We start from the raw sequence: 26,757 nt of genomic DNA, 5'->3' as shown, positions 1-26,757 counted from the left end.
TGAGTAACTTAATTTTAAGTATCTTGAGTGTTTTCTGTAATCTTGTTAAGATATTTATGTATGTGTTTATTTATTTTGTTAATGAACCACTTCCTATGAAGCACCCCAAAGCAATTTAATGATTAAAAAGAGAAAGAGAGAGATTGAGAGTTCAGGATATTTAGGAAGACATCTCATAGGCAAGCACTTATTTGATGGACCATTGACAGATTTGTGCAAATACGATGTGGAAATCAAATGCTACTGAAATTTGAGTTTCAAGTTTAGCTATGCCTAGATAGATTAATGGGAAATTCTTTCTGCAGTGGAAAGAATTTGGGTGTGTGTGTCATTTTTAGAATGACTCTTTTCACATTATAATGAAGAGCAAAAATATGTATGCTAATGCAAAATGTATGATCCAAATTGTATCATGCATGACAGTAATATATAAAAGTGTATCATATGTGATTGTAATATATTAAACAATTCCCAGGTCTAGAGTAGCTGTGTCGTATCATAGGTAAATGATGTGAAATAGCCTATGTATCTAGTTACTACAGACCATTGGCTGTTGGAGACAGCTCTCTTTCATCAATCTGGTAGACTTGTCATATGTCAGGAAAATTCCTGACATGTCCTGATTTTCGGGACATCAGCAAAATACAGTATCAGGGGAAACCCGGTGAGTTTCTAATAAAAGTTCAACATAGTACTTTTCAAAATATGTCAACCCTATCAGTCTGGTAACTTTATAATGCCAATGGTATTGTTTCACAGATTCTCTATAGTCACTCATTTCTATATAGCCTAACATAATTAATCCTAGTCAGAACTAGAGCAATTGAAACTGAACAGAAACTAGATACCTGAAGCCTTCAGCCTCTCAGATTATAATATATTTCAAGTATGTCTTCTTTGAAGTTAATTACTATTTTCCAAAATTTTCTGACTTTTAAACTTTCCTACCAGAGATGAAGAAGCTCTCCCTATTCACGCCATTGCAAAACCAGTTATTTGCTGTTTCCAATCAGCTTATAAATCTGTGGCATGGTTTTATATATATATTTTTTTAATCTAAGCAGATGGGAAAACCTGATCTTTATTCAGCAGAAACACCCATGCTGCCTATAGTTTGCTGCAGATCATTTTTCTCATTTATTATGGAGGATTTAACCCCCCAGGTGATCCAAAGTTATTAAAAAATGATATCATCTGGAAGGATTCCACTTCTTTTTGATCATAATTGTTTCTTGCAAAGAAACATGAATCTTAGAATCTGATTTGCCCCGTTTTGTGCCATGACAATACGCGTAACCTGCAAGCACTTGCAAAATTAAACACAGTAACCTTCCACTCTTCATTAAATAATAACAAAACACAATCTATAACGTCCATGTAAACCTATAATTTATGCTATTTTCAGGAAGCACTGCCACCTACTCCAGGTTAAAGCCTGGATCTCTGATTATTAAGACAAGAAATGAGATGCTAGATATGCTTGTTTCCCATGTATTAAATAATGATGGAAATGAAATGATCTTTCCTGTAATATTTCTGTCTCTTGTGGGTCCACCCTTCCCCCCAGGTCTTAATGCAGAAGTTGTCTATGCTCTTCCTGAGTCAGCTAATGGCCACTTTTCAATAGAGGAGACAACTGGTGTGATCCGGCTGGAGAAGCCTCTAAAAGAATCACAGGTGACTGCGCTGGAGCTCACCGTGTGTGCCACAGACAGGGGTTTTCCACGCTCCCTCTCCTCCTTTGCTACTGTCACCGTCTCAGTAGTGGATCTGAAGGAATATCTGCCGGTGTTCCTGGATACGGAATACGTGGTTGTGGTACAGGAAGACGTGGCTGTTGGCACAGAGATTCTGAATCTGTCTTCATTAACAAGGGATAGTGCTCAGGGCACCGAGATCAAGTATGAAATTATGAATGGAAATGATCATGGGAAATTCAGGCTCCATTCCAGCACAGGTAAGTGGGCTATTTACTCAGCAGACAAGATAAGCCAATGATACTTTCACTCTTCTTTAGATTGGCTTCTCCTGTCTATCCCTGGTGCTTCTCTTGCACTCTGCAGTTAATTCCCCTGGTCCCTTTCCATACAGATCTGATGACAAATCTATCAACAATGCAGAGTGATGGTTTTATAGGGTGGGGAAAAGGAAAAAGTAGTGGTTGTTCTGTTCTCACTCAAAAATACAGCAGTAAATTTTGGTCACTTTTGAATGGAAATGTTGCTTTATTTGAAATAGTTATATTTTCTTGTGAGGTAGCCACCCATCCCTTTAGTTTGTATAGCTAGTATGTTGGTTGTCCTGTGTTCAAAACATTTCTTGTCCCTATCTATACGCAGGCATCTTATATGTTAATGGAAGCCTGGATTTCGAAGTTAGCCATGAATATTACTTGTCTATCGAGGGTATAAGGAAGGGCTCTGCTTCTCTCAGTGACATCACCATGGTTGTGATCAACGTCACGGACATAAATGACCACGTGCCAATGTTCAGCCAAGACCCATACATTGCCGACATCCGTGAAGATGCAGCTGTTGGTGAAATGGTGATCACGGTAAGAAATAGCATGGGACTTCACTACTGCATTTTGGCCACAGCCTCTGCCACTATAGTTTTGGGTTCTAATGGCCTCTGTGGAGGAAAACACACTAGGTAGTGCACAGGATTGTCACTAGAAGATGAACCTTTGTTCTGGTGTAATAATGGATGCAGTAAAGGGGAGAAGTGGGAAAAGGCAGTGGGGAAAGATGCTGTTAGGCATATTAGCTGATAGCCATCTCCATTCATCATCATCAGACCAGGCACAATATTGGTACATATTGGTACATGGTACATAAAGAGAAAGCATTTAAAAGCAGCCATTACTGGCCTGGTTTGCATCTAACATCTTTAACAAACCATGAGTGGTTCCGCAGACTATCAAACAAGCCATAGCTTGCTTCTCCAAAGTTGGGGTTGTTTTCCAGCTGCTCTTGCCTTGTGACTTTGCAGCTTGTCAAGCCTCTGGGTGGCCAAAGAAACCATGGTTAAGGAAGAATGTTGGGCTCATGCATAGCGCCAAGCCATAGTTAAAACAAACCAGGGTTTATAGACCAACACCAAACCATGGTTTCAGATTGAGGTTTTTCTGGCACAAAACAAACCATAGTTAGTGAGCAGGGTTCACACATAAAGCTAAGCCAAGGCATAATTTAGGGTTGTGTGAGAATCAGGCCACTGAGTTTATATTAGTGATCAGCCCAATCTTTGACACGTTTTAAATAGGCTGGTATGGGCTTTGGCATTACACAGAGGAAATAGCAACACCTCCAAACAGGACTATCATTTCCTAGGGCTACACACACACAAAATCTGCCCCATGGCTTTGATCCATGCTCCCCCCCCCCCAATCAGGCCAACCCAACCCACCCATTCTGCTTATTTTAGTGAAACCTTCACAAGTTGTCTAAGAGATAATGCTTCTTTCCTGCTAAAGGTTGCTGGTGGTAATAACTCAGCTCTTTTTCTCCCTACAGGTTCTAGCAGATGACAAGGATGGGTTGATGAACAACCAGATCACATACTCAATTGTGGTAGGGAATCAACTGGGCCATTTCATCATTGATCCCAAAGGTGGACAAATCCATATTGCCAAGCACCTGGACAGAGAAGAAGTGAGTGACAGATTCAGTGGGAGTGAGGCTAAGATGTGTTAGGGTTTAATACTGAATAATTAAACTACTGGCAACATATCCACAAGACAAAAGGGGAACTTTTCCAAAATGACAATGGAAGTTAATGGTGCCCACCTGCCAAACATGTTCATAATACTAATAAAATGTGATAGTCAATAAGAAAGGGTAGCTTAACATTCACTGGGCATAGAAATCAATATGAAGGCTACTTTGAATGTGCAGTAAGAGCTGCTGTTTAAATGGGAAGGCAGGAGCAATCAGTGGTTAGAATACCCATATTTGTAGTTTCTTGACTTGGTGTATAAGCCTAATCTCATTTACATCCACCCTTGCTTCACCATCTGTGAGTTGTGATCTCTGTTTATGAAATAAGGGTAATGTAAATGAATAAACAAAAGTTATCTTAATTTAGTTTTATTTTTTAAATTTTATTTACAGGCTTTTACAATATACAGAACAAAAATAAAAATAAATCACAATCATTCTTGATTCCCCTTCCCCTCTTTCTGTGGTTCCTTGTTTATATTTTAATTTACTGCATATCCAAATTTACTACTGATTGACTGACATGGACTTAGAACTCATCAACCCTGTAAGTCTTAGTAAAGTAGAAGGCACTTATAATAATAGGCCATAAATGATACTTTACTTAATCATTATTTAATATGTATTGGAATAACCAAGCTCCTTGGTACATGCGTTATATTTTCTAGATATCCAGCTATTCTCTCAAAGTCCGAGCCACTGACAATGGACAGGTGCCTTTTTTCAATGACACCACTGTACTCATTCGGGTGTCTGATATCAATGATAACCCACCCAGGTTCTTTCAGCTCAATTACAGTGTGACTGTTCAGGTAAAGTATCGATTCCAAAGCATCAGCCTTACCCGATTAGTCTTTTTCAAAGATAATCCTAAGAGTTGCCATGTTGATCACAGGGTTTCCTATAGCCTAAGAGGCAACTCAAGATTTCCAGTAATTATTAAAAAAAACCAATCCGGTGAAATTCCAGGAATATTTCATTCTTTCACAGTTTTCTACATAGCCCTTGAGTTTAACTGGATTTGAAGATATTAACTGTGTTGCAGTATCTACATTTGGTCAGAAGATTCTTTATAGCATAATTACCAAAATATCTCTTAAAGAGTTATACAAAGTGGGACATTTTATTATACTCACGTGCTCTGCTTTTTGTGATGGCCTTTGACCAAAGCTGTAGCTGCAAATGAACCTTGAACCTGTAAGCCAACTTGGCCATTCTGTAACTAGCTAGACAACTGGTCTTCCTCTAACTTTTTTCTCTGAACGTTTCAGGAGAACACTCCAGTTGGCAGTAGTGTCCTGGAGTTCATCATGAGTGACAGAGACTCCCCAGAGAACGGTCCCCCATATTCTTTCCAGATCACTGAAGGGAATGATGGAAAGGCATTCCAGATTAATCAGGATGGAGTGTTGCTGACATCATCCATCCTGAACAGAAGAACAAAAGAACAATATCTTCTGCAAGTCCAGGTAGATCCATCTTAGGCTCAAATCACACATTATGTGGGAGGATTCTGAGTGGCTCTCCCAGCAATTTTTTTTATAGATGAAATGGAGCCACAGGGCTGGAGAACTACCAGTTTCTTTAGAGCAGCAATGCTGGCTAAGGGGCCATTTCTCATATCAAAAGTGCACCTATTAGGTAGCCTGCTGTTTGTGCTGTTGAGAGAAAGATACAAGTACCTAACAGAGCAAACAGCAGTGTGGAAGTGAGTATTTTCATTGCAAAAGCACACTATTGTTTGGGTTAAATAGCCTCTTCCCCAGTGCCACTGCTACAACAGCATTGGTAACCCACACAGAAAGACCCTTTGGTAACCCATACCTTTAAACAAACATCCCCCACAAAATACTTAGCCTTGAATAAATTACAGACACTCAGCTTTGCAAGTAAGTGAATATTTTGCCCACAGAATTTCAGAAGTTACAACATAAATGTCTCCATCTGTCAGAAGTAAAATAAAGGTGGAAAAATGGTTCCAAACAACTTAAAAATAAAAGCACTAAATAAAATAAAATAAAAGTTTCTTTCCTTCCTTTGTTGGGTTAGCAAAGATGCTGGTTATTAAATCTCCATTTAGGGAGATTCAGTTCACTTGCAGGGAGCCAAGGCTGCATGGCTCCTTCTTCCAGGAAGCTCAAAGAGAAAGGAAACAAAAGGCTGCTGGGAGCCTGCTAAACTCCACTCCCACTGGCAACCTGAACTCAGATTAACCCTTTTCTTTATGCAAGTGTGAGTCGTTAACTGTATATTACATCATTTCTTACCTTGAGGAGGAGACTTGAGTAGGAGACGGAGGCATGCTAGCAACACGCTGAGCAAAAGTGTTAGTGCAAAGTTGTAAACATCTGCTGAATTTCCCTCAACAGGTCACAGACAGTGGTATCCCTCCTCTCTCTTCATCTGCATTTGTAAACATCCAGGTGAAGCAGCAAAGCAGATATCCACCTTCAGCCCTCTCTCTAGAGATTTCCATCAGTACTAATGAAAGAGCATTCCGCGGTGGGGTTCTTGGCAAAATTCATGCCACGGATCGAGACCCTCACGACACTCTGCTGTACACTCTGGAGTCGGAAGGGCCGGAAAAGAGACACTTCTCTGTGGGGGCTACAGATGGGAAGATAATTGCAGACGAAAGCCTCCCGCACGGTCACTATGCCCTGAATGTCACTGTCAGTGATGGGACCTTTGCAGCCACAACCAGCGTCCACATCCACGTGTGGTCCTTCAGTCAGGAAGCTGTGGATAAGGCGGTGGTGCTGCACTTCCGCCACCTCACCCCTGAGGAGTTTATAGGTGATCACTGGCGCAACCTGCAAAGGTTTCTGGGAAGCCTCTTCGAAACCAGGCGGCAGAACATCCACATGGCTAGCTTGCAGCCTTCAGGTGCTACCAATGGAGTGGACCTTCTGCTGGCCATTGGGGAGCCTCATCATCCGTTCTTCCAGCCCAGCTTCCTTGCTAGCCGGATTTCTGAGTCAGCTGAAGAGATGGACCAGCGAGTAGGGCTGAAGATGAAGAAGGTGACTCATGTCCCATGCCAGGAGGGGGGCTGTACCACTCAGCGTGCTTGCAGAGAGACAATGCAGCTTGACCCGGGCATGGTGTTCACTTACAGTACCGCCCGACTCAGCGTTCTCACTCCTCGGCACAGTCTGGAACAAATGTGTTCTTGCAATGGTGAGAAAGTCTTCTGATAAACCACCTCCTTGAAAGTAGTTCAGGGTTTTCTGTTGGTGTCCTTTTTGAACATTGTAGAATGCCCTGCATGTTTTATTTCTTCACACACACACACATCCTTCTTGCATCTAAATAATGTCTTTCCAAAAACTCAGAAAATAGCTACTCCACCCCCAAACTAACCTGTAACTCAGTGGTAGAGCCTACGCCTTGCATACAGGTGGTCCCAGATTCAATCCCTGGCATCCCTAGATAGGGTTGGAAATCCCTCCCATACAAAACCCTGGACATCTGCAACCCATCAGCTGAGCTAGATCAACCAACCGCCAGACTCCAAAGAAGTCAGCTTCCTATGTAGTCACTGGAAGCACAACAGAGTCCAATCCTTCCCCCTGCCCTACTGTGAAATCTACCTGCCTGCCTTGTTCTCCCCAGTTTCTATCCCACATACCCATTTCCTTGCACTGTTGCTCCAGCAGCATGGACCGGTGGGCCAAGGAATTCGGTCTTTCCCTGCTCCCTCTCAGATACCTGACATGCTGCTATACCTAGTATTGCTTCAACTAGGTGTGGTTTTCACAGTGCAATAGGCTTTTGATGGCATCTGTCTGTCTCAAGACGCAACGGAAGACTGCGCCACCAGGGATAAAGTCCAACTGTTTGAGAGTGGCTGTGGCTATAGAGATCAATATGGGAGAGAGGTGTTTTATGGCAGCAGGGGCAGATGAAGGCATCTGGAAATTAATTTTTGAGACTGTCGTCCAGTAGGAAATGCAAATTTTGATGGCTTCACTCCCTGTCTGATGCACTTTTGTGATGTGGATTGCAAGGGATGTTCATTAAAACCCCTGTGATGTTGTGCCTTGGGGAAGCAGAGCTGGCGTAGCCTTGCAGCTAAAGAAACTGAGCTCTGAATCAGGGGGTCCCTAGTTCAAATCTCACCTCTGCCATGACTTGCTAGGTAGACTTAGGCAAGCTATACTCTCTCAGTCCTCCCACCTGCAATACTGAGGGTAGCAATATTGGTTTCCTTTATTGCATGGATCTGGTCATGCATGTCCAAATCACATTCAAAAGTGTCATATAAATGTGAAGTATTATTATTGAGTATCACTACAGATCATGTTCAGGATAAAGAATGCATAGAACTGGAAGAGTACAGTATGATGTCCTGTTTCTGAAAACAGCCTTTTTTAAACTTTCGTTTCCAGGTACAGCTTTGAAGTTCAGTGGACACAGCTACATATGGTACCACCACCAAGGTAAAAGGGATTGGCAAATGCAGTTCCACTTGAAAACCCATCAGCTCCATGCCGTCCTGCTCACTACCAATGGAACCAATAGTGCAGTCCTGCAGGTAGGCATTGTGGATCCTTACATCCTCCACTACCACTACCCTGCAACCCAAGGAAGCAGGCACAATGTCCTTCTCCATCTCAAATGTAGATCACCTACATATATAGCTCAGTATAACACCAAGATTACAGCTTTGATCCTTGCAAGGGACACCTGCATATTCCTGCATTGTGGGGCATTGGACTGGATGATTCACAGGGTCCCTTCCAACTCTTTGATTCTATATGTAGAGGTTCACATTGCAACAACAAAAGGAGGGGGAGGCCAAAAAAGCAACCATTGTAGTTTCTTGAAAAGTCACTAAGTTTCCATCTTTATTTAAAGAAGTATATCTAAACTTATAAAAGTAATATCATTGTGGTGTACGATAAAATCATTAAAACATAATAGAATTATAAAATCATAATATACAGAACAAACGGTCAACACTGAACCAAATTAATTCTCCAATTACAGCTGCCTGTTTTCAGCAGGCAATGAAATAACTAAAATTATAGGTGCCCTCTGGTTTCAGCAGGAACAGTGTACCAGAATCCTGGTGCCACTGTACTAAAGGCCTTAGTTCATGTAGAAGCTAAACAAATATGTGATAACTTTGGGACATCAGGCTTTATACAGATTATACCAGTCTTAACTTGGTAATGAACTGGCAATCAATGCAGAGCTTTCAGTATCAGGGTATCCTGCCAATTCAATGAACTTACGAACTTGGGAAGCCTCAGGGCTTCCATTTCACCATGATTCGAGTTCATGGTTCAGTTCCTCTCATCCTGGCCACGCAGGAAACAGCAATCATCAATTCCAGCGGGCTGCCATAATTATCTCAATACATATCTGTGTCTTTCAAGTGGAGATGTGCTGAAATATAGTGTCATGGGCCATATGGTTGATCTGGATGAATGAATAAGTTTCTCACATTTGGGGTCAAAACTGATGTGGTGCAGGAGACTGTCATCTGCTCACCCTGTTAACAGGAACATAGAAAGCTACCTTACGCTGAGTGAGATCATTGGTCCATCTACCTCAGTATTGTCTACACTGATTGGCCACAGATCTCCAAGTGGAGGAAATATGTTTCAGGCAGAAGATATTCCTAGCCCTACCTGGAGATGCTGAGGATTGAACTAGCATCCAAGAAGATGGCCTACCACTGAGCTATGGCCCTTTCCCCCTTTAAAGCAGCCATGGGAGATTGTCTACATATCAAGCACCTAATTTAATCAACAGAGCAGTGCTGAGGGAATGGGAATTTCACCCCTTCCCACCCCATGTGTTCCCGTTCAGCCTGAACCTGCTGTTAACCCCACTGTGGGGGTGAAGGACAGGCATTATCCATGCAGTCTATGGGGGCTTTTTACCTTCACAACCCACTTTCTTAAACAACATTCATAAAATTGCTTAAACTGAATTACGTTGAGACTAGCTGCTAATCTTCATGACAAAATTTGCACATTCAGATCGCACAATTATGGTGGATCTGCAGAGGTTGCACAATAAACCTATTCCCCAAAAATATCAGACTTCTTGTGATAAGGAAAGTAATGGAAAAGACACTGGGAGGTGTGAGGAATGCTTGCCTTGATGCAACATCAGCAAACAGATTGCAATGAATGCTTGTTAAATAGCCAGCATTGACTAATCTTCATGCGGGTGGGGGGAGAATGACTGCTCAACAAAATGGCTGTCTGGTCTCCTTACGCAGCATTCAATGAAAAAGAACACGCTTAACGGGCATGAGGTTAGAAATATTGAATATCCTTTGATGATTCATAAGGGGAGAAGGCAGCCACAGAATTGCCTCCTACGTTTCTAACACTCAAGAGCCATTGGATAAAGATGAATAGGCAAAGCACTAGCTAATTATAGCTATTCAGGTAGTCTGATGACAGTTTATAATAATTACTACACATAATTCATTAGCTTTTAATGATCTAGCCTGTTTACACAATGAGTCTGAGCTAAAAACACCTCGCGCGTCTTGTTGCTGTTTTTCTTGCACGTCTCCTAATAGTTTTATCTTTTTGGCTGAAGCACTTTGCTGGAAGACAGTGTCACTTATTGTGGGACAGAATCCCCCCAATTCCTCAATCCTGGTCTAGCTCTGGCTTTTCTTACTGAAATCGGTGGAATTAGAGAGATGCTTAGCACTTTTGGAAATCCAGTTCCACAGGTTTTCCTAGCGCTGGCTATCACAGGCACAGCCTCTAAGCTGAGGTCTCCGTTTAGTTGTTTCACCACAATTTTAATTAACTTCTTATCTTTGTTTTTACATGATCCATAGCTTGCGTTTTTATTAGTAATGATTCAGATTTGACAGATAACACTTATTTTATGTATTTTAGTGGTTTTGGTGTATCTTGGTGGTTTTAGGAAGATCACAGTAGAAAAACACAAAAATACACAATATAACAACAAACAAAACAATACCCTCCCTCAGTTTAAAAGGCTGTGTAGATTGTTTAATTAGCCAAAGGCCTGGGAGAAGAAAAATGTTTCCACCTGGTGCCTAAAGATAAGTACGAAGGCACCAGGCGAGCCTGCCTGGGGAGGGAATTCTACAAATGGGGAGCCACTGTAAAAAAGGCCTGTTCTCTTGTTGCCACCCTCCAAACCTATCATAGAGAAAGCACATGAAGAAGGGCCTCAGATTATAATGACAGAGTCCAGGTCGTGTCATATGGGGAGAGGCGATCCTTGAGGTATTGAGGTCCTGAGCTGTTTAAGGCTTTATAGGACAAAACCAACCCTGTGAATTAGGCCCAGAAACTAATTTGCAGCCAGTGCAGTTGGGCCAGGATTGGCATTATATGCTCAAACCGTCTTGCCCCGGTGAGCAACCTGGCCACTGAATTCTGCACCAGCTGAAGTTTACAGACTGTCTTCAGAGGCAGCCGCACGTATAACTCATTGCAATAATCTAACCTAGAGGTGATGACCCAAGTCTTCATTGACCTATGCTTTAATTCAGGGGTCGGCAAGGTTTACTGGCCATGGGCCTGATCACTCCCATGGAGATTGTCCATGGGCCAGACTGGTGCAATGTGATGCCAGAAATTGCATCTACGCATGTCTGTGGCACCAGAAATCACTTCTGCACATGCCCAGACACTGAAAATCATGCCTGAGCAGAAGTTATTTGTGGCGTCTGGACATGCGCAGATGCAATTTCTGGTATCTGCACGTGTGTAGACGCGATTTCTGGTAGAGATCGGCAAGTCCCCCGCCAATTTAGCGCAGCGTGCGGGGGACTCACCAAGTGGGCGGCTCGGTTCGGGGGCGGCCCGTGGGCTGGTAAAACAGTCTTCGTGGGCCGCATGTTGCCGACCCCTGCTTTAGTTGATAGCAGGCCTTTTTTCAGGGTCATGCTACATGACATACTCCTTGATGAACAGCCCATGTGAAAGAAGAAGAGAGTTAGTCAAGCACCAACATGTGCGTATATTTCTCTTGATGAGTTTCATCACTCAAGACATCTAGCCAGAAGCAGGAACATTTTAATCTGATATTATTCCCTTTTCTTTCTTTTTTGGCTGTACTTTTAGAATCTTTATGGAATTCAAAGGTGTGCTCACTGCTTCTCCCTTGGCAGCAGAGGAAGAACTTCACCCTCCAGATACAGTTTTCTCTTTATTTGATGGTCCTTGGTTGAGTTTAATGCACCTTGATGCAGAAAGAGGAGCTTGTAACTTACAAAATTTTAATATATCTTTCGCCATTACTACAGCACAGCACTTAGCAGAGAAAACAAATTACTTTAAAATTATCTTTGAATCCCTTGCCCCATTTGTTTAGTTTAGAAAAACCACACAGCTATTTTACTTATTTTAATACTTTAGTGCACAATCTGTCCTAAGCACATTTAAATCCTAATGATTTCAACGGGAGAATGAAGCAGTCTGTTTGGCTGACATCAGCAGCATCTTACAGTGATTATCTTTGGTCAAATTGTATCTTTACGGTTGTTCTATCATTCACTCCTTGAAATAGATTTTCCCCCCTTCCTTTCACCCTCCCAACATCTTCCAAACCAACAGCTTTCCTCCACAGCTATTTACATCTCATTCTGTGAGCAAAGCTGTTCAGCGTGGCTCATAAATAGTATAAAACATATGAAATTAAAATAATGTTATAAAGGTCTGTTAAATAGCACAAAGGCACAGCCAACAATCAAACAGGTATGAAGCCCCTCCCTAACTAGGAAACAAAAAAGACAGTAAAATGTAATTTGCAGAAATTGCAACAGATTTTTCACTTGCGAAACATAGGCTGGGCTTAGACAGGCCTTTTCGGAGAATAAATTCCATAGGGAAGGGCATTCTGGCAAGCACTCTTCTGCAGCCCTCCATAAACATAAGTGATAGGATGGGCTTAATAAGAGGGTAGGAACCATAACTCAATGCCCAAACACATGCCTTGCGTGCAGAAGATCCCTGCTTTGATTCCTAGCCGGACTAGATGGGTCATTGCATTGATCCAGCAGGCTCATCTTGTGTTCTGTGAGCTATAGGTTTGGTGTGGGTATAGGTATATCTTACTATTTACTATAATTTATTTGTTGTTGATGATAGTAATAGCATGTTTAAGAAGAATGAAATAAATATTGTTCTAGAAAGGAAGTAAGGTATAGTATTTCCTTGACTGTAATGATTCATTCCAAAGAAAATCACTGTAATCTCACCTCATTGAGAATAATGATTTTCTTTAAACAAAATCCAACAAACTAGCTCCTTTTTCATACTATATAATTTCTGTAGAAAGGATATCCTTAGGGAAAGTAGGTCCCCCCCCCCACCTTGAGATCTGTGTAAGGTTGCAATTTCACCACAACCACTCCAATATGTGTCACTATACCATAGCAGTTGTCAAGGCAGATCTTTACCACTACTCCTGCACCCTCTGCCTTCATCTTCCCCCTGGAATTAACTCTGGGGAGAGTCAGGAAAACGTCTAGAGCAGCACACAGTGGTGGAAAATGGGGGATAGTTCCATCTGGAAAGCCAAAATGCTTCTGCTGACAGAACTTTTGCCCTTAGTAGGAGGGATTCAAGAGCATGCTCTAACTTTAGGTTTTTGCAATTAAGGTGGAACAAAGGGCTCTGTTACACCCAGCACAACAGATCCACTTTATAATAAGACTTTTTGTGGTTTTGAAAGTGGGGGAAATGCATTGAAAAATGTGGGCGTCCCACATTCCTACAAGCAAATCTGGATGAATGCAGGACCAGTGCTCATGGTTGCATAAACAAATCAAAACGGGTAATCTAACCCCCACATTAGCTTTGTGTAAGCAAATCAGGATGAGTGTTCAGGGTGGAATTCAACATAGCACTAAGTGGGGGGTGCAGGACACCCCCACACCAAAAAACCCTGTTCTGAGAGTTTCACCAATCTTCCAGAGCAGATTTAGGAGGCATGGAGGGGGAGACCTTGTTCTGGGCACACAACAATTTAGCTGAATAGATAGGTCTTCTGGAGCAGCTGGTCTCTGCTTCCATCTTGCTGAGAAGCTGCTGACTATTACAATCGATCTTTTTCTCTGCCTCTATGTTTTCTCTGCTGACTTTCCCCAGTGCAAAACTGTCAGCTGCCTTCCGCTGTTTGGATTCTGCCAACACTCCTCTACTGGCGCCAGCAAAAGAGCAGCTCCAGCTTAGGCAGCAACTTCTATAGCATTAACAAGAGGGCGAGAACAGAGTTGTTACACAGCCATTTGGTAGGCAAGTCGTCAGTCAAGTCTTCCCGAGTGCCAGTGTTATTTCTTTACTTCTGAATCATCTAAGGCCCAAATGGCAGGCATGATTACTATGAATTTTGAATGGCTGTAAATTCTAGGAAGAATCAATCTTAATTAATGACAGTGCAAGTTTGGGTTATAATGTATGTACTGTATTTTCTGAGCTTCTTTGGATTCACGTTTCCATTTTGTTTGGTTTATCTATATCGTTTTGGTGCGGGAACCCACAATAAAATACCACTGTAAAATTGTGTTTGATGCTTAGGCTGTGAACACACTGTACCTTTAAACCACATTTGAAGCACATCCCTACCCTCAGTCAAAGAATTCTGGGCACTATACTTAACCCTTCACAGAGTTACAATTCCCAACATCCTTAGCAGACTACCGTGCCCTGAATTCATTGAGGAGGGAAACGTGCTTAGATTAGAATGTGCTTAAAGGTATAGTGTGAATGCAGCCCCAGACTCTAAAAACAGAACAAGAAAGCAAAATGGACACTATTTATTTATTTAGCAAATACCTATGCCTGTTTTGGTATGTTTTGCAGCTTGTGAATGGAATGCCTCTCCTTGGGTACAGATGTCGGAGTGGTTTCAGCGGTAACCTTTCGTCCAGCCAATTTGTGGGTGACGGAAAGTGGCACTCTGTCTTCCTGGAAGTGAAAGGCAGTTCCATCCGTTTGCTTGTTGATAGCTTGGGAAATGCCTCTCTGCAGCTCCCCGAGGCCTGCAACCCTTCCCATTCCAGAAGAGATCTGCTCATTGGAGGGTTTGTGCAGCACCATCAGGCTCAGAGGGTCACTGATGGGTTCAGAGGGTGCCTGGATGCCATTACGCTCGATGGAAGAGACCTGGTGGCCATACCAAAGGAAAAGAGGTCCAGGGGTGTTGTTGAAGAGGCAGGTGTTCGGCAATGCTGCCCACACACCGGTGCCTGTAGAAGCAACCCATGCCTCAATGATGGACTCTGCATTGAGAAACAAGGTGGAGGTAAGAGCTGTGTTAATAACAGTAATGGGCAATGTACACGTTTTTGGGGGGGGGATAGAGCAGCGTCCCCAACTTGACAGCCTCCAGGTGTTTTGGTCTTCAGCTCCCAACATCCCTGACCATTGGCCATGCTGGCTGAGGCTGATAGGAGTTGTACTCTGAAACATCCATAGGGCACAAAGCTAGGGAAGGCTGGCCTAGAGAAATAACAGCAGGGATTAGTTACATTTAAGGAAAATGGCTTCTGTGGAAATATGAACGATAGTGGAGACATTGGTCTGTTTAGGATGTCATGTTGCCTCTTCATAAAGCATGGCTTAAGAAGCCAGAAATGAGCCTAAAACCTGCACACAGGGCTTTTTTTCAGGGGAAACTCACAGAAACTCAGCCCGGCACCTCTCAGATGGGTTCCAGTACCTCTCAGGAGGGCACCATTGCCATTCTAAGAGAATGAGGGAGGTGTTTGTTGTGAATTCTAGCACCTCTTTTTTTTTGAAAAATAACACTGCCTGCCCACACTCCCTTTACATCTGCTTAATATCCTGATTGGTTAACCAACATTAAACCAGACTTCTCTGTTTGGAATGTACCAAGGAACTCTGGTTTAAACAAGCCAGGATCTTCATGTCAAAGCCAGCACACAAGGGGAAGAGGAAGGCAGAGGCAAGAGACTTGACCCAGGCTTCCTAAGCCATGGTTTATGGAACTGGCAGTGTTACAGGTGAACTGGGCTTGTGTGACGCTGGCCGCTGTTGCCAGGTATTCCCACTAGCTGGAACGTCTTGAGTTCATAAGGTCAATTGGGAAATTCCAAATGATTTGATCATTGAAGGACCAAACTGCTTCATTGCCTTCATTCAAGTGTGCCGGGGGGAAAGGCAGCAGAAAGAAAGCTCTTCCTCCAATTTTCTGTTCCCGTCCCTTCTTTCAATAACTTAAGCACTTGGGAGTCTGGTCTTTAGATCCATTTGTACTGTCAGACAGGAGTAGAGGTTTACTTGGTTTGTCTGAACCTTCCTACCTACCTACCCAATATTTGTATCCTGCCCTTGTATCCTACCTACCTACCCAATATTTGTATCCTCCAAGGAACTCAAGGCATTTTCTCCACATAGCAACCCTAAGCTGAGGTTGGGTGGACTAGCCTCAAGTCACCCAATGAGCTTATTGCAAGGCTGCCAGACAAATGGCAGCTGCTGAATTTCTACACATCAGCCTCTCCCCCTTTACATTTAAATCAACAGTGCAAGGGACAAGAATGTGAAAAGTGTGGGATTTTCTCTTTGCCAGCATTGCTGCAAAGGGGGAAGGGTGGAATGGATGAAGGTTTTAGCCTGTGGCCAGCGAAGAAGATTTGGATAACAAGAATGTTTAGGCTGGCAGGATGGGAGGAGCAGGGGAACCTGTTTTGGCCTGTGAGTATTTTGGAAGGCAAGCGAGTGGCACTGGGAAAGGGGCTTAAATAATTGGGTTGGGAACTCCAAAGAGAGGCATATTCATTATGAAGGCATGCATGTACTCAGGCCCAAAGTCAGTGAGTAATAATTTCCAATTAGAATGCAGTGGTGGTTATAATGGAGGTGTATTGGGAGGCTAGACGTGGAAAGATAGCACATTAGAAGAGGAAAAGATGAGAGCTTTTTAGGGGTTTGGCACCATAATTAAAGCAGTCCTTCTTCCCCAGCAAAATCACATATAGCAAAATGTGTGTTGTTCTGGTGCCTACTGAGCAGGGGTGCTTAGGCTTTCAGCTGTCTCTAGTCTGGTGGCCACACGTGAACACTGGTCCTTGGACAAATGGCTTTAATGGTAACCCCAGAAGTTATCTGTACTATACATTTCAAGCAACCTCATACCACTTTAAGCAGTCATGGCTTCCACCAAAGAATCCCGGGAACTGGGGTTTGTTAAGGGTGCTGAGAGTTGTTAGGAAACCACTATTCCCCTCACAGAGCTCAGAGTGGTTTACCATTCAGCCCCTCTTCCCAGGGAACTCTAGGAATTGTAACTGTGAGGGCAATAGGGGTCTCTTAACAACTCGGATGGTGCTGTGGGTTAAACCACAGAGCTTAGGACTTGCCAAACAGAAGGTCGGCGGTTCGAATCCCCACAATGAGGTGAGCTCCCATTGCTCAGTCCCTGCTCCTGCCAACCTAGCAGTTTGAAGGCACATCAAAGTGCAAGTAGATAAATAGGTACCGCCCCGGCGGAAAGGTAAACGGCGTTTCCGTGCGCTGCTCTGGTTCGCCAGAAGTGGCGTAGTCATGCTGGCCACATGACCCGGAAGCTGTACGCCGGATCTCTTGGCCAATAAAGTGAGATGAGCGCCGCAACCCCCAGAGTCATCCACGACTGGACCTAATGGTCAGGGGTCCCTTTCTAACTGAGGTTCTTCCCCTCCCCCCACAAAAGGCCTGCCCCCCCCAACAAAAATCTCTGTCACTGGTGTCCACATCAGTGGAATGCATTCCGTCCTAATGCTCATGGGACGAAGCCACACATTTTATAAGCAAGGAGGGCACCCAGCAAAGGTGCTCGTTGGCTTGTAGAGATTTTTCCTTTCCCTATCCTGGGGTGGTGGTGGGACTGATGGGTGCTTGGAAGTGACTTGGATAGCAGTGTGTGCTAATGGGAGACACGCACTGAGAAACACTTTGAACCACCTTCTGTAGGCATGTGCACCTTTTGTTATTTCTGCCTGAAGCCTGCTGTCGAGTTGCATGCCCTGACAGGTGAGCAGTTAGCAAAAGGCGGAGAGCACACGTCCTCCTTTCCTTCAGCTCAGAGCAAAAAGCTTACAATTCTTGTCTTGTCAGATCAGCAGCTCAGGCGCACTTGTCAGACAACAATTTTCAGAGAGACAAGGGCGTATAAGTTCATGTCCTCACAGATTTACATGCGCTTCTGCAGCACGCGGTGACAGCATGCTTGGGGACATGCATGACGGTCTCCGTGTGATGGTGGGAAGATGCCCGTACAAAGTGTGTGCCTGCATAAACGCAGTAGCCATGGTTGGGGTGTTCTGGAATGCCAACAATAAACTAGAACAGCCCCGGAATCTGAGCATCGTCTGATCATTTTGTAAGTGCATTTCCCTTGGGCACCTGTGCTGGGAGAAAACAGGAAGGTGCAAAATATAGTAAGCGAAATGGCAATGGAGAGTAATGTCTTTTGTGGCCGTGATTCCACATGCGCTATCCAATAGGTGCCCATGACGCCGGTGCAGTTGAGGTAGTGCAACTGCCGTGCTAATTACTGTAGTAGTTTGAGCAGTGAACGGTTCCGATTTCCCCAGCAACTCAACATTTGTTTTGGTGCATCGTAAATGTTATTTCCCAGGAATGGATGGCTGTAACAATGGTGCATTCCACACAGGGCTGGCCGTACCATAAGGCAGAGTGAGGCAATTGGAGATTGGATTGGAGGGCAAGAGCCCTAATATCCCTCCTGAGCCCCTGGCCATTCTCCCCTTTTGCAGATCTGAGCAATACGTGCCACAGAGCTGTCCTGCTCCCTCATAACTGCTCTACCACCCTCAGGTGCACTGGAAAACACTATCATCAAATTGCTGGGCAGCAGGGTGTGGAATTCCACTGTCATCCAGCTTCTTAAATTGAATTGGGTGGGAGGCCCTATCTTGTCCTTTGCCTCCGGGCTGGTTCCCTGATTCCGCACATGAAAAAATGTCATTCTGGTTTCACTTGTTTTTCAAACCTTTTCCATTTTTTCCCCTCCTGTCACTAGGTTATTCTTGCATCTGCCCCATCCAGTTTTCTGGAGACCACTGCGAAGTTGCTGATAACCTTTGTGAAGGCAAGCCCTGTTTGCATGGAGGGACTTGTGCCCTCTCCGAGAAAGGCGGCTATACCTGCCATTGCCCAGAGTGGTACTGGGGAGAAAGGTAGGTGTGGCCCTTAAGCGTTATCCCCTCCCTGCTTGAATGGCACAAGAAGCAGAGAATCATAGCACTACCAACAGTTTTCACACCATGTCTGAAATGCAACATCTGTCAGAGGAGTTGGTTTACACGTTTCAGATGGGTTCCCACATGCTCATTCAGAATGGATGCCCTAATTCCATTTTTTAAAAAACACTGCGAAATGATAACTGCCTGTAGAGTTTCACTATCAACCAGTGGCAGCCTCTTACTTAAATATGAAGTCAGGTGAGATCTCGTGGTTAGGTCCAGAACAAAAAGTTGTTGGCGGGTCTTTGAATTCACTCAGATGATTAGAGAAAAAGGAAAGGCCAGTCAATATTTATAATAATCTTGGTTTGAGGACAACCATGAAAAAGGAGAATAACTCTCCTCGTCTTGCCTATGTGAGGAAAATGCACAAATCGTCACTAGATGGTGCTGCTGTACAAGCACATCAGGTTATTCTGTAGGTCTTTGGCTACATAACTGATGAGTAATGTATTTTCATTATTATTACCTGCCACCAATGTCACTATTATTAATTAATTAAATGGGAAATTATTTACACACATAGCAAATACAGTTGTTTGGGCGAGGAGCAGGATGTTTGGGGTTATGGGAACCCAATTATGGATCTCCCTAGGCTATACACACCAGATCCTAGGGGCTGAGACACTTTTGCCTACCCCCCTTTTTTTGAGGCAGCTGGGGCCCCTCAGTGTTCAAGGGGCATTCAACTCTACCCCCTGGCTCCTCGTGACATCGCACGTGTGACATCAGGACGTCGTGTCGGGCCCCCTCAATCATCTTGAGAAGTTGGTGCCTCTGCTCAAGGCACAGCACCAACAATTGCCCAAGTCAGGCTCTGGCTAAAGCCTCGGGGCTAGGAAGAGCATCTCACCAGCCTGACCAACACTCACCACCAGGCCCAGATGGCATTGTGTAGGCATCACTTCACTTGGCAGTAAAGCTTGACCCCCATCCAGCTAGCTGCTCCCCTTCCTCCTCCACTCACCTGCTTTTTGGGAGCTCTGAGAAAGGTCCAAGGGTATCCTCAGAGCCAGGTATTGTAGGTGAGGTGGCCAGAAAAATGCCTCTTCCGCTGCTGCTTTTTGCTACTGTGGCTTTTCTAAACTCAGTGGGTTTTTTAAGCTTTAAAAATTGTAAAAGTACTTTCCAGCACAGCAAAGCACATTAGTGCCAGAGGCCTTCTCAATGACTTTACCTAAAATCTCTTTGTCTGAAAAAGGATGCCTTTGTCTCCTTCTCAGTACCCAGATGGCAGAGAAGTGGTTGTAAAAAAAAAAAAAGGAGGTGAGGGGGCTGTAGGGAGCAGGGGGAAGGGAAGGGTGGTCAAACTGCTGCAGCAAAAAGGGGACTGGAGGCAGGGAGATTGAGGGGGGGGGAGACATTGGCTGGGTTGTGCCAATGACCCCCTGAAGTTTGGCACCGGCCCTGGGCCTCTCTGTCAAAAGGATACTTTTAGAGCTGTTGTTAGGATGACATAGGCCAACAAAAATCTGGCATTCATAAAGCTTATGGCCTCTCATTCTGTTCACCAGCATTCCCATGCCATTACCATGAGACTGTCTGGCCTTCTATGAACATTTGTTCTTCCTTTATATTTGATAACATGTTATATGCAGGTTATACACCAAAGTATTTTCAAAGTGTGGTCATGCTATAGAATGATTATCACTGAAGAGAAATGACTTCAAGTTTTGAACTATTATTAACTTTTATAGTATTAAAATGGAAATGGTTTTGTTAGCACACCAGCAATATTTACAGTAAAAAAAAATTTAAAAAGGAATTAAGGTGAACATTCTGAACAGAACATTGTTTTTTACAAAAATAGCTTCTTCTTTTTTTTAACCCTGGGGTTTTTTTGCATATTGACAACTATACACTTTGAATCAGTTCTACTGAATTAGATCCCGATGGCTGGATTTAGCTACACTTAATTGTAATTATTTCACTGAGTTAAGATACCTAATTGTTTCTTCAATGGTACTATGGACACAACCATTTTTAGCTAGAGTGGAATGCAGTTTTTTTGTTCCTCTGGCACTGTAACTCCCCGATGATCTCACAGGTAGAGTCTCTGATATGTGTGATGTCACACTGTCTAATGATGCCTTCTGTTATCTCTTCCGCAGATGTGAAAAAGTTGCAGAGAAATGCCTGGAAAACCCATGTTTGAACTCTGCGCGCTGTGTGAATTCTGATGGTTCCATTCACTGCATCTGCACGGGCGACTTCCAGGGAGCATTCTGCACGCAGAAAATTGTGACTCCAACAATTAGTCCATCCAGCTGGATCTTGGGGTCTGGAGAAATTGCTGTGATTTCTGCTGGGCTGTTAGGTGTCCTCATCCTGGTGACAGCATTTATACTTATCCGCAAATTCTACTGCCACAAAGTCAAGGCTCACAAGCCTGTGGCCAAAGAAGACCCAGACCTGCTCTCCAAAAGCGAATTATCCAAAAGTGTCGGGGTTGGCACTCAAGGTCTTACCCCCATTGAACTAAACATCCTCAGCGACGGTCACCACCACCATCTCGATGCACTAGACCCAGGCAAGCCTGCTGTCACATCGGAGTTTGCGACCTTCAACACAAACCATGTTCAGAAACAGCGGGGCGCCATTGTGTGCAGTGTGGCCCCCAATCTCCCAATTGCCACGCCCTCACCTGAAAATGAGCCCGTCATCAAGAGCACCTGGGCTGGAGAAAAGATGGGTTTGTTTGACCTTCTTTCTCTCTCTCCCCCCCCCCCTTTCCCTCTGCTGCGATGGGGTGCTTCCAAATGATGTTCCTTCCCAGCAGTTAGTGCTCGCAGTTGTTATTGTGTGAGATGTCTTTGTCTCACAGTAGCCATTCTGTCACAGGGATCTCCATTTCTTGCCATTCAAAACACAATATTTTGTCTCTGGGGGAACATATTTTCTCCTTTGCCCTCCCCAATATAGATCATTGGTTGTGCTAGGGTTGATGTGAGTATTGTGTAACTTTGGCTGTGCCCATTACGTCAGTGGTCAGAAGCTTCTCCTGCCATTTTGTGGTCTTTCAAAAAAAATTGATTTTAATTTTTGAGAAGCTTGCCTCTCTGAACCCCTCAAGCACGGGAACTTAACGTTGCCCTTAAAAGAAACAGAAGTGAGCTAGCTAGCCAGGCTACCTTCACATCCTCCATCAATGCAACACTTGCGGGTTAAAAAATAATAATCTTTGATTGGTAGGTTTTCCTTATCTCTCACACCAGTGCACAGATTTCCCTCTGTGTAAAAGGATTTTACTTGTATGACTATCACACCAAAGCAAGATTACCGCCGCCACCACCCCACACACACAACCATCAGACGGGGAAATGGTGCTGATCTGTGCTTTTGTATTATCTGAAAAGAGTGAGTGTGCAGTCAGCAAAACAACAAGAAGCCACTAGCTCAGGAGACAAAATCAATGTAGGCAAAATATTTGCTCCTTCCAGCCCCATGGTTTTGCTCTTGATCCCTGGAATCTTCATGCAGCCTTGTATGCCCTGCTGTTGAAATGTGTGGATCCTGATGTTCTGTCAGAAAGGGCATTTTCACACACCAAAAACTAGACTGGATTGCCTACGATCTGTTTCAACGCAGCAGTGCTTTTGTCTGGGCCTGTGAAGTATGATTATACTTGCCTTTTTATAAAAAGAGAGCAGCTTGGCAATAAGGGTTTTTTGGGGGGGGATACTATGGCACTTATCAGCTTGAAGTTCCTTCCCCTGCAAGCAGAAACTGCATGCAAATAAGATGAAATCATATTTAAGCAGCTGTGTTTAATAAGGGAATTGCTAAATCAGGGGCAATAATATATCCAAGTTTATTACTGTGCAGAAGAAGTTAATTACATAGACAGAGTTGTGGACAAGCTGAGCTCTGATGCAGTTCATGATGGAAATATTTCATGATTTTTCAGCCAAGTTTCAGTGTCAGAGGCTATCATGTCATCAAACTGACTTGCTTTCACTTCTCACATGGCAGTCAAACAGGCCAGCTATGAGTCTCAAATGCCAGTAACAACATATTTCAGTAACAAAGTAATGTGATGAATGGATGTGCCATATTAAAGGGAAGGTTAATGAGATAACCAATCAGAATGGGAGAAAATATTGTGGTCCACCACTATTGCATTTTGGATAAGGGAGGATGGGATGACCACAGGCTTAGAAATGAAGAATGGTCACGTTTGATCCCAGAAATTTTTAATATGTGGGAGATAATTACTGTTCTGATCACTAGAGGCTAGGTAAAAAAGAGGTGGGAAGTCTTCCCACCTATTTTCCATGGTGAAATAATGGAACTGCCCAATACTCTCAACATGGGGCTACTACTAGAAACAGCATCTCCATGGTATGTTTGGCCCCATAACAAGAGGCCTCGCTGATCCCAAGGCAGCCCAATGGGGTGCCCGCTAGATGTTGTTGGACTCAAACTCCCATCAGCCCCAGCCCCAACATGATGCTTACATGTCACTGACAAGAATTAGCCAAGGGGAGTGGGTGGCATTGTTAGCAAGAGCCCACTGTCAGATGTTAGAATACATCTGTATAACCTGCTTGCAGCACTCTTCCATCCACCACTAAATGTGATTCAAACAGCAAAAATATTTGCCAAGAGGTGCCTCAAACTTCACACTGCATACTGTTACTGAATTGTTCAGTATTCAGTGCTATAACAACATGACGGGTACAACGGAATAGCATTCGGTTGCAGCTTACGTTAAGTCCTCAAAGCACACTCATTTAAATTAATGGTCATAACTAATTTAAGATCATTCATTTCAGTTGGTCGCAGGTGGCACTGTGGTCTAAACCACAGAGCCTAGGGCTTGCCAATCAGAAGGACGGTGGTTTGAATCCCCGCGATAGGGTGAGCTCCCATTGCTCGGTCCCTGCTCCTGCCAACCTAGCAGTTCAAAAGCACCTCAAAGTGCAAGTAGATAAATAGGTACCACTCCGGCGGGAAGGTAAACGGCGTTTCTGTGCACTGCTTTGGTTCACCAGAAGTGGCTTAGTCATTCTGGCCACATGACCCGGAAGCTGTCTGTGGACAAATGGACAAACGCCGGCTCCCTTGGCCTATAGAGTGAGATGAGCGCACAACCCCAGAGTCGTCCGCGACTGGACCTAACAGTCAGGGGTACCTTTACCTTACTCTTAGAACTAACATTGGCTACATCCCCTTGATGTCTAGTGAGATGTTTAACGTGTGGGTTATCCATGCTTGAGGGGGCTGAGTAGAATAATGCTGCTGCTGCTGCTGCCGCTGCTGCTAAAGATTTCTTACCCACTATTCGCCATACGGGTGGGATACAGCAATTTTAAAATACAATATTGAAATTGGTTAAAACAACTTACAATCAAAAGAATGGGGTGGGTCTAAAAACATATAGCTCAAGTGTCAAAGGTATAGAGGTGCATAGGACAAAAACTGCACAATGAAGACTCCAGATGCAACTGGGAGCTAATTCCACAGTTTAGTGTTTGAAAATGCCCTCTCCCAGTGTTGCCCGCCAACTTCTGAGGATGATCAAACTAAGAAAAGGACCCCTACTGCTAATATTAACATCCAAGAGGGCCTGCATGGAAAGAAATTGTCTTTCATATATTTGGAGCCTGAGACATTTAGGGCTTTGAACTTTTAATTTGAGCACCTTGACAATACCAAACATACAAATGGCTATATAAACCAACAGGTGAAGGAGGGGAGAGGTTTACTGTTTGAGGATCCAAATTCTTCTTCATCCTTCAAGGATTGTGTTCCCCAATCACTTCTCGGCCTTTTGGTTAGATCAAGTGTGACAGATTGTGTTCCCTTGGAAATGGTTCATTCTAACTTCTTATGATGAACTGATTCTAGACATAAGTGCAGAGGTGGCTAGAAAAGCCTACACATTCCTTGGGAGGTATTGACATGCTTCTGATTTTCTTCTAGTGTACCCAGGAGAAACAACCTACTGGCCTCCAAGATACCAGCCAGCCGATCTCCAAGAGTACCATCAGTATGAAGTGATTCAAGGCCCTCTTCCACCTTCTCCATGCCGTAGGCCTCCTCCTCCTTCCGTAGACTCAGATACAACAGGTCTTTATGGTGGCTTTCCTTTCCCGCTTGACCAAAGCAACAAGAGGGCCCCAATACCACCCCGCTACAGCAACCAGAATCTGGAAGACTTCTTACCTCCTGTTCCTGGAGAGCTACCTGCTTCCCAGTGCCAGAATGAATATACTGCCATTAGCTACTACCCTTCTCAGCGCATAGAGAACGAGGGGCCGCCTTACCACCCAGACAGTGGGTACAAGAGAGTAAGCATGCGACTCAGTGTGGCCCAGCCATCCTACGCAGACTGTGAGGTGAGGCCTACGTCCACTAACAGAACTCAGCCAGTACCGCCTCCCAGTTACGAGGGCTCTGACATGGTGGAGAGTGACTATGGGAGCTGCGAGGAGGTGATGTTTTAGTGGGACTCGTGTTTGAAACGAGGAGGACTTCCAATTTCATCTGCACAATGAAGGAGAGGCAACTTTCTTTGGAGTATCCATTTCCCGGAACATGCAACTTCCTGTGGTATTCTAAGCAGCCTCATCCATGCACATAATTACACTGAAAATTAGTATTGGTGCCACAACCCTGGTCAACAACCACTTCTGCTTTGGAATGGATTTCCAATTGAGCTTGTTTGTTTTTTGAGCTGGATTGTATCTGGAGAGCCAAAGAGAACACTGGCATCTTCTGAGCAATAGGGAGTCCTTCAGAAGTGGACCGAGAACTTCAACGCCATCTTCCAACCCCTTGCATGGACACGTTCTACACAGAACACATTAGAATGCATTGTAACCAAAGAACAATGGGCACTTGTAGTTGTCAGTCGCCAAAGCAGCAGTAATCAGGGCTGAACTGATTGCTTATTGTAAAATATAAGGGAAACATTGGAGTGGCAGTGAGAAATCTCTTAGTGCTGCCTTTGGATCAAAGGTTTACATTAGGCGGAAAGCTCCCCGAGGAGAAAGGGAGGCGGGTGAGAATGGGCTGCCCTGCAGTTCTATGTCCCCTTGTTCCTTTCATAGAGAGGGGGACTCTACTGTCACATCCATTCATTCATTGGCCTGTCACCCTCGAGCCCTGCGAAAGAAAAGCGCCTGGGGAAGAAAAAGAAAGAAAGAAAGAGAACAGTTATATTTTTATAGGAGAAAGAGTTGCTGCCCAGAAAGCATCGTCTCCTTATCTTAAGCCATAAATTGTCACTGGCACTAGAGGTCAAGTGAAAGTAATGAGTCCAGATGGCAGACTAGGAAAGGGCATAGAGGCAAGGTGCCATATTTGTGCCACGAGCCTTGTCTGTTACCTGTAAGTGGCGTCCTCCACAAGGGCGCCATATTAACCAGATCAAGGAAGTCAAGGGTGGTGGTCGATGATCAGTCTATCTTCCTACAATTCCCATAATTCATGAGAGCCTGTGTTACTGTGTTGCTGCCCTAGGAAATGAGTAAACAGAGTATGCTGGCTCCATCTGCATCAGCTTGAGTACATGCCATGAATCATGGGCATGTAACTGTATATTTCCCCCCCCTCTCTCTATATATAAATAGATATACATATGGACATACTTGTGCAAGGTGATGTGTGTGAGAATGCGTGCGACTCTACTGACGGACAAACATGGGGAAAGAGAGCCCAAGTTGGGTGTGGAGTGGATTATTTAATACAAGGCTGGCCTGTACCTTTAATGCACTGTGCATCTTTAGTTAAATGAAATATTTCTCTGTGAGAGTTTATTATGGACATTTGTTTATCAAAAGCAATAAAGTGGACTTTTTTAAA

At 43.9% G+C, this 26,757-nt stretch overlaps 1 protein-coding gene across 1 annotated transcript in view; it reads left to right on the top strand.

The window, feature by feature from the left end:
• The window catches only part of FAT2 (FAT atypical cadherin 2), a 102,518-nt gene extending 75,761 nt beyond the window's left edge, over window positions 1–26,757 (top strand). The window contains exons 14-24 of the mRNA XM_053377049.1: window positions 1,568–1,957; window positions 2,340–2,554; window positions 3,516–3,653; window positions 4,388–4,531; window positions 4,991–5,188; window positions 6,089–6,899; window positions 8,111–8,256; window positions 14,540–14,981; window positions 18,726–18,882; window positions 21,060–21,640; window positions 24,874–26,757. Of these exons, the coding sequence (XP_053233024.1) occupies window positions 1,568–1,957; window positions 2,340–2,554; window positions 3,516–3,653; window positions 4,388–4,531; window positions 4,991–5,188; window positions 6,089–6,899; window positions 8,111–8,256; window positions 14,540–14,981; window positions 18,726–18,882; window positions 21,060–21,640; window positions 24,874–25,397 (3,746 nt within the window). The 3' untranslated portion in view covers window positions 25,398–26,757. The remainder of the gene's footprint in view (window positions 1–1,567; window positions 1,958–2,339; window positions 2,555–3,515; window positions 3,654–4,387; window positions 4,532–4,990; window positions 5,189–6,088; window positions 6,900–8,110; window positions 8,257–14,539; window positions 14,982–18,725; window positions 18,883–21,059; window positions 21,641–24,873) is intronic.

The sequence above is a fragment of the Podarcis raffonei genome, chromosome 2 (genome assembly GCF_027172205.1).
Source record: "Podarcis raffonei isolate rPodRaf1 chromosome 2, rPodRaf1.pri, whole genome shotgun sequence".
Taxonomy (NCBI): domain Eukaryota; kingdom Metazoa; phylum Chordata; class Lepidosauria; order Squamata; family Lacertidae; genus Podarcis; species Podarcis raffonei.
This window is presented reverse-complemented; position numbering and strand designations above follow the sequence as displayed.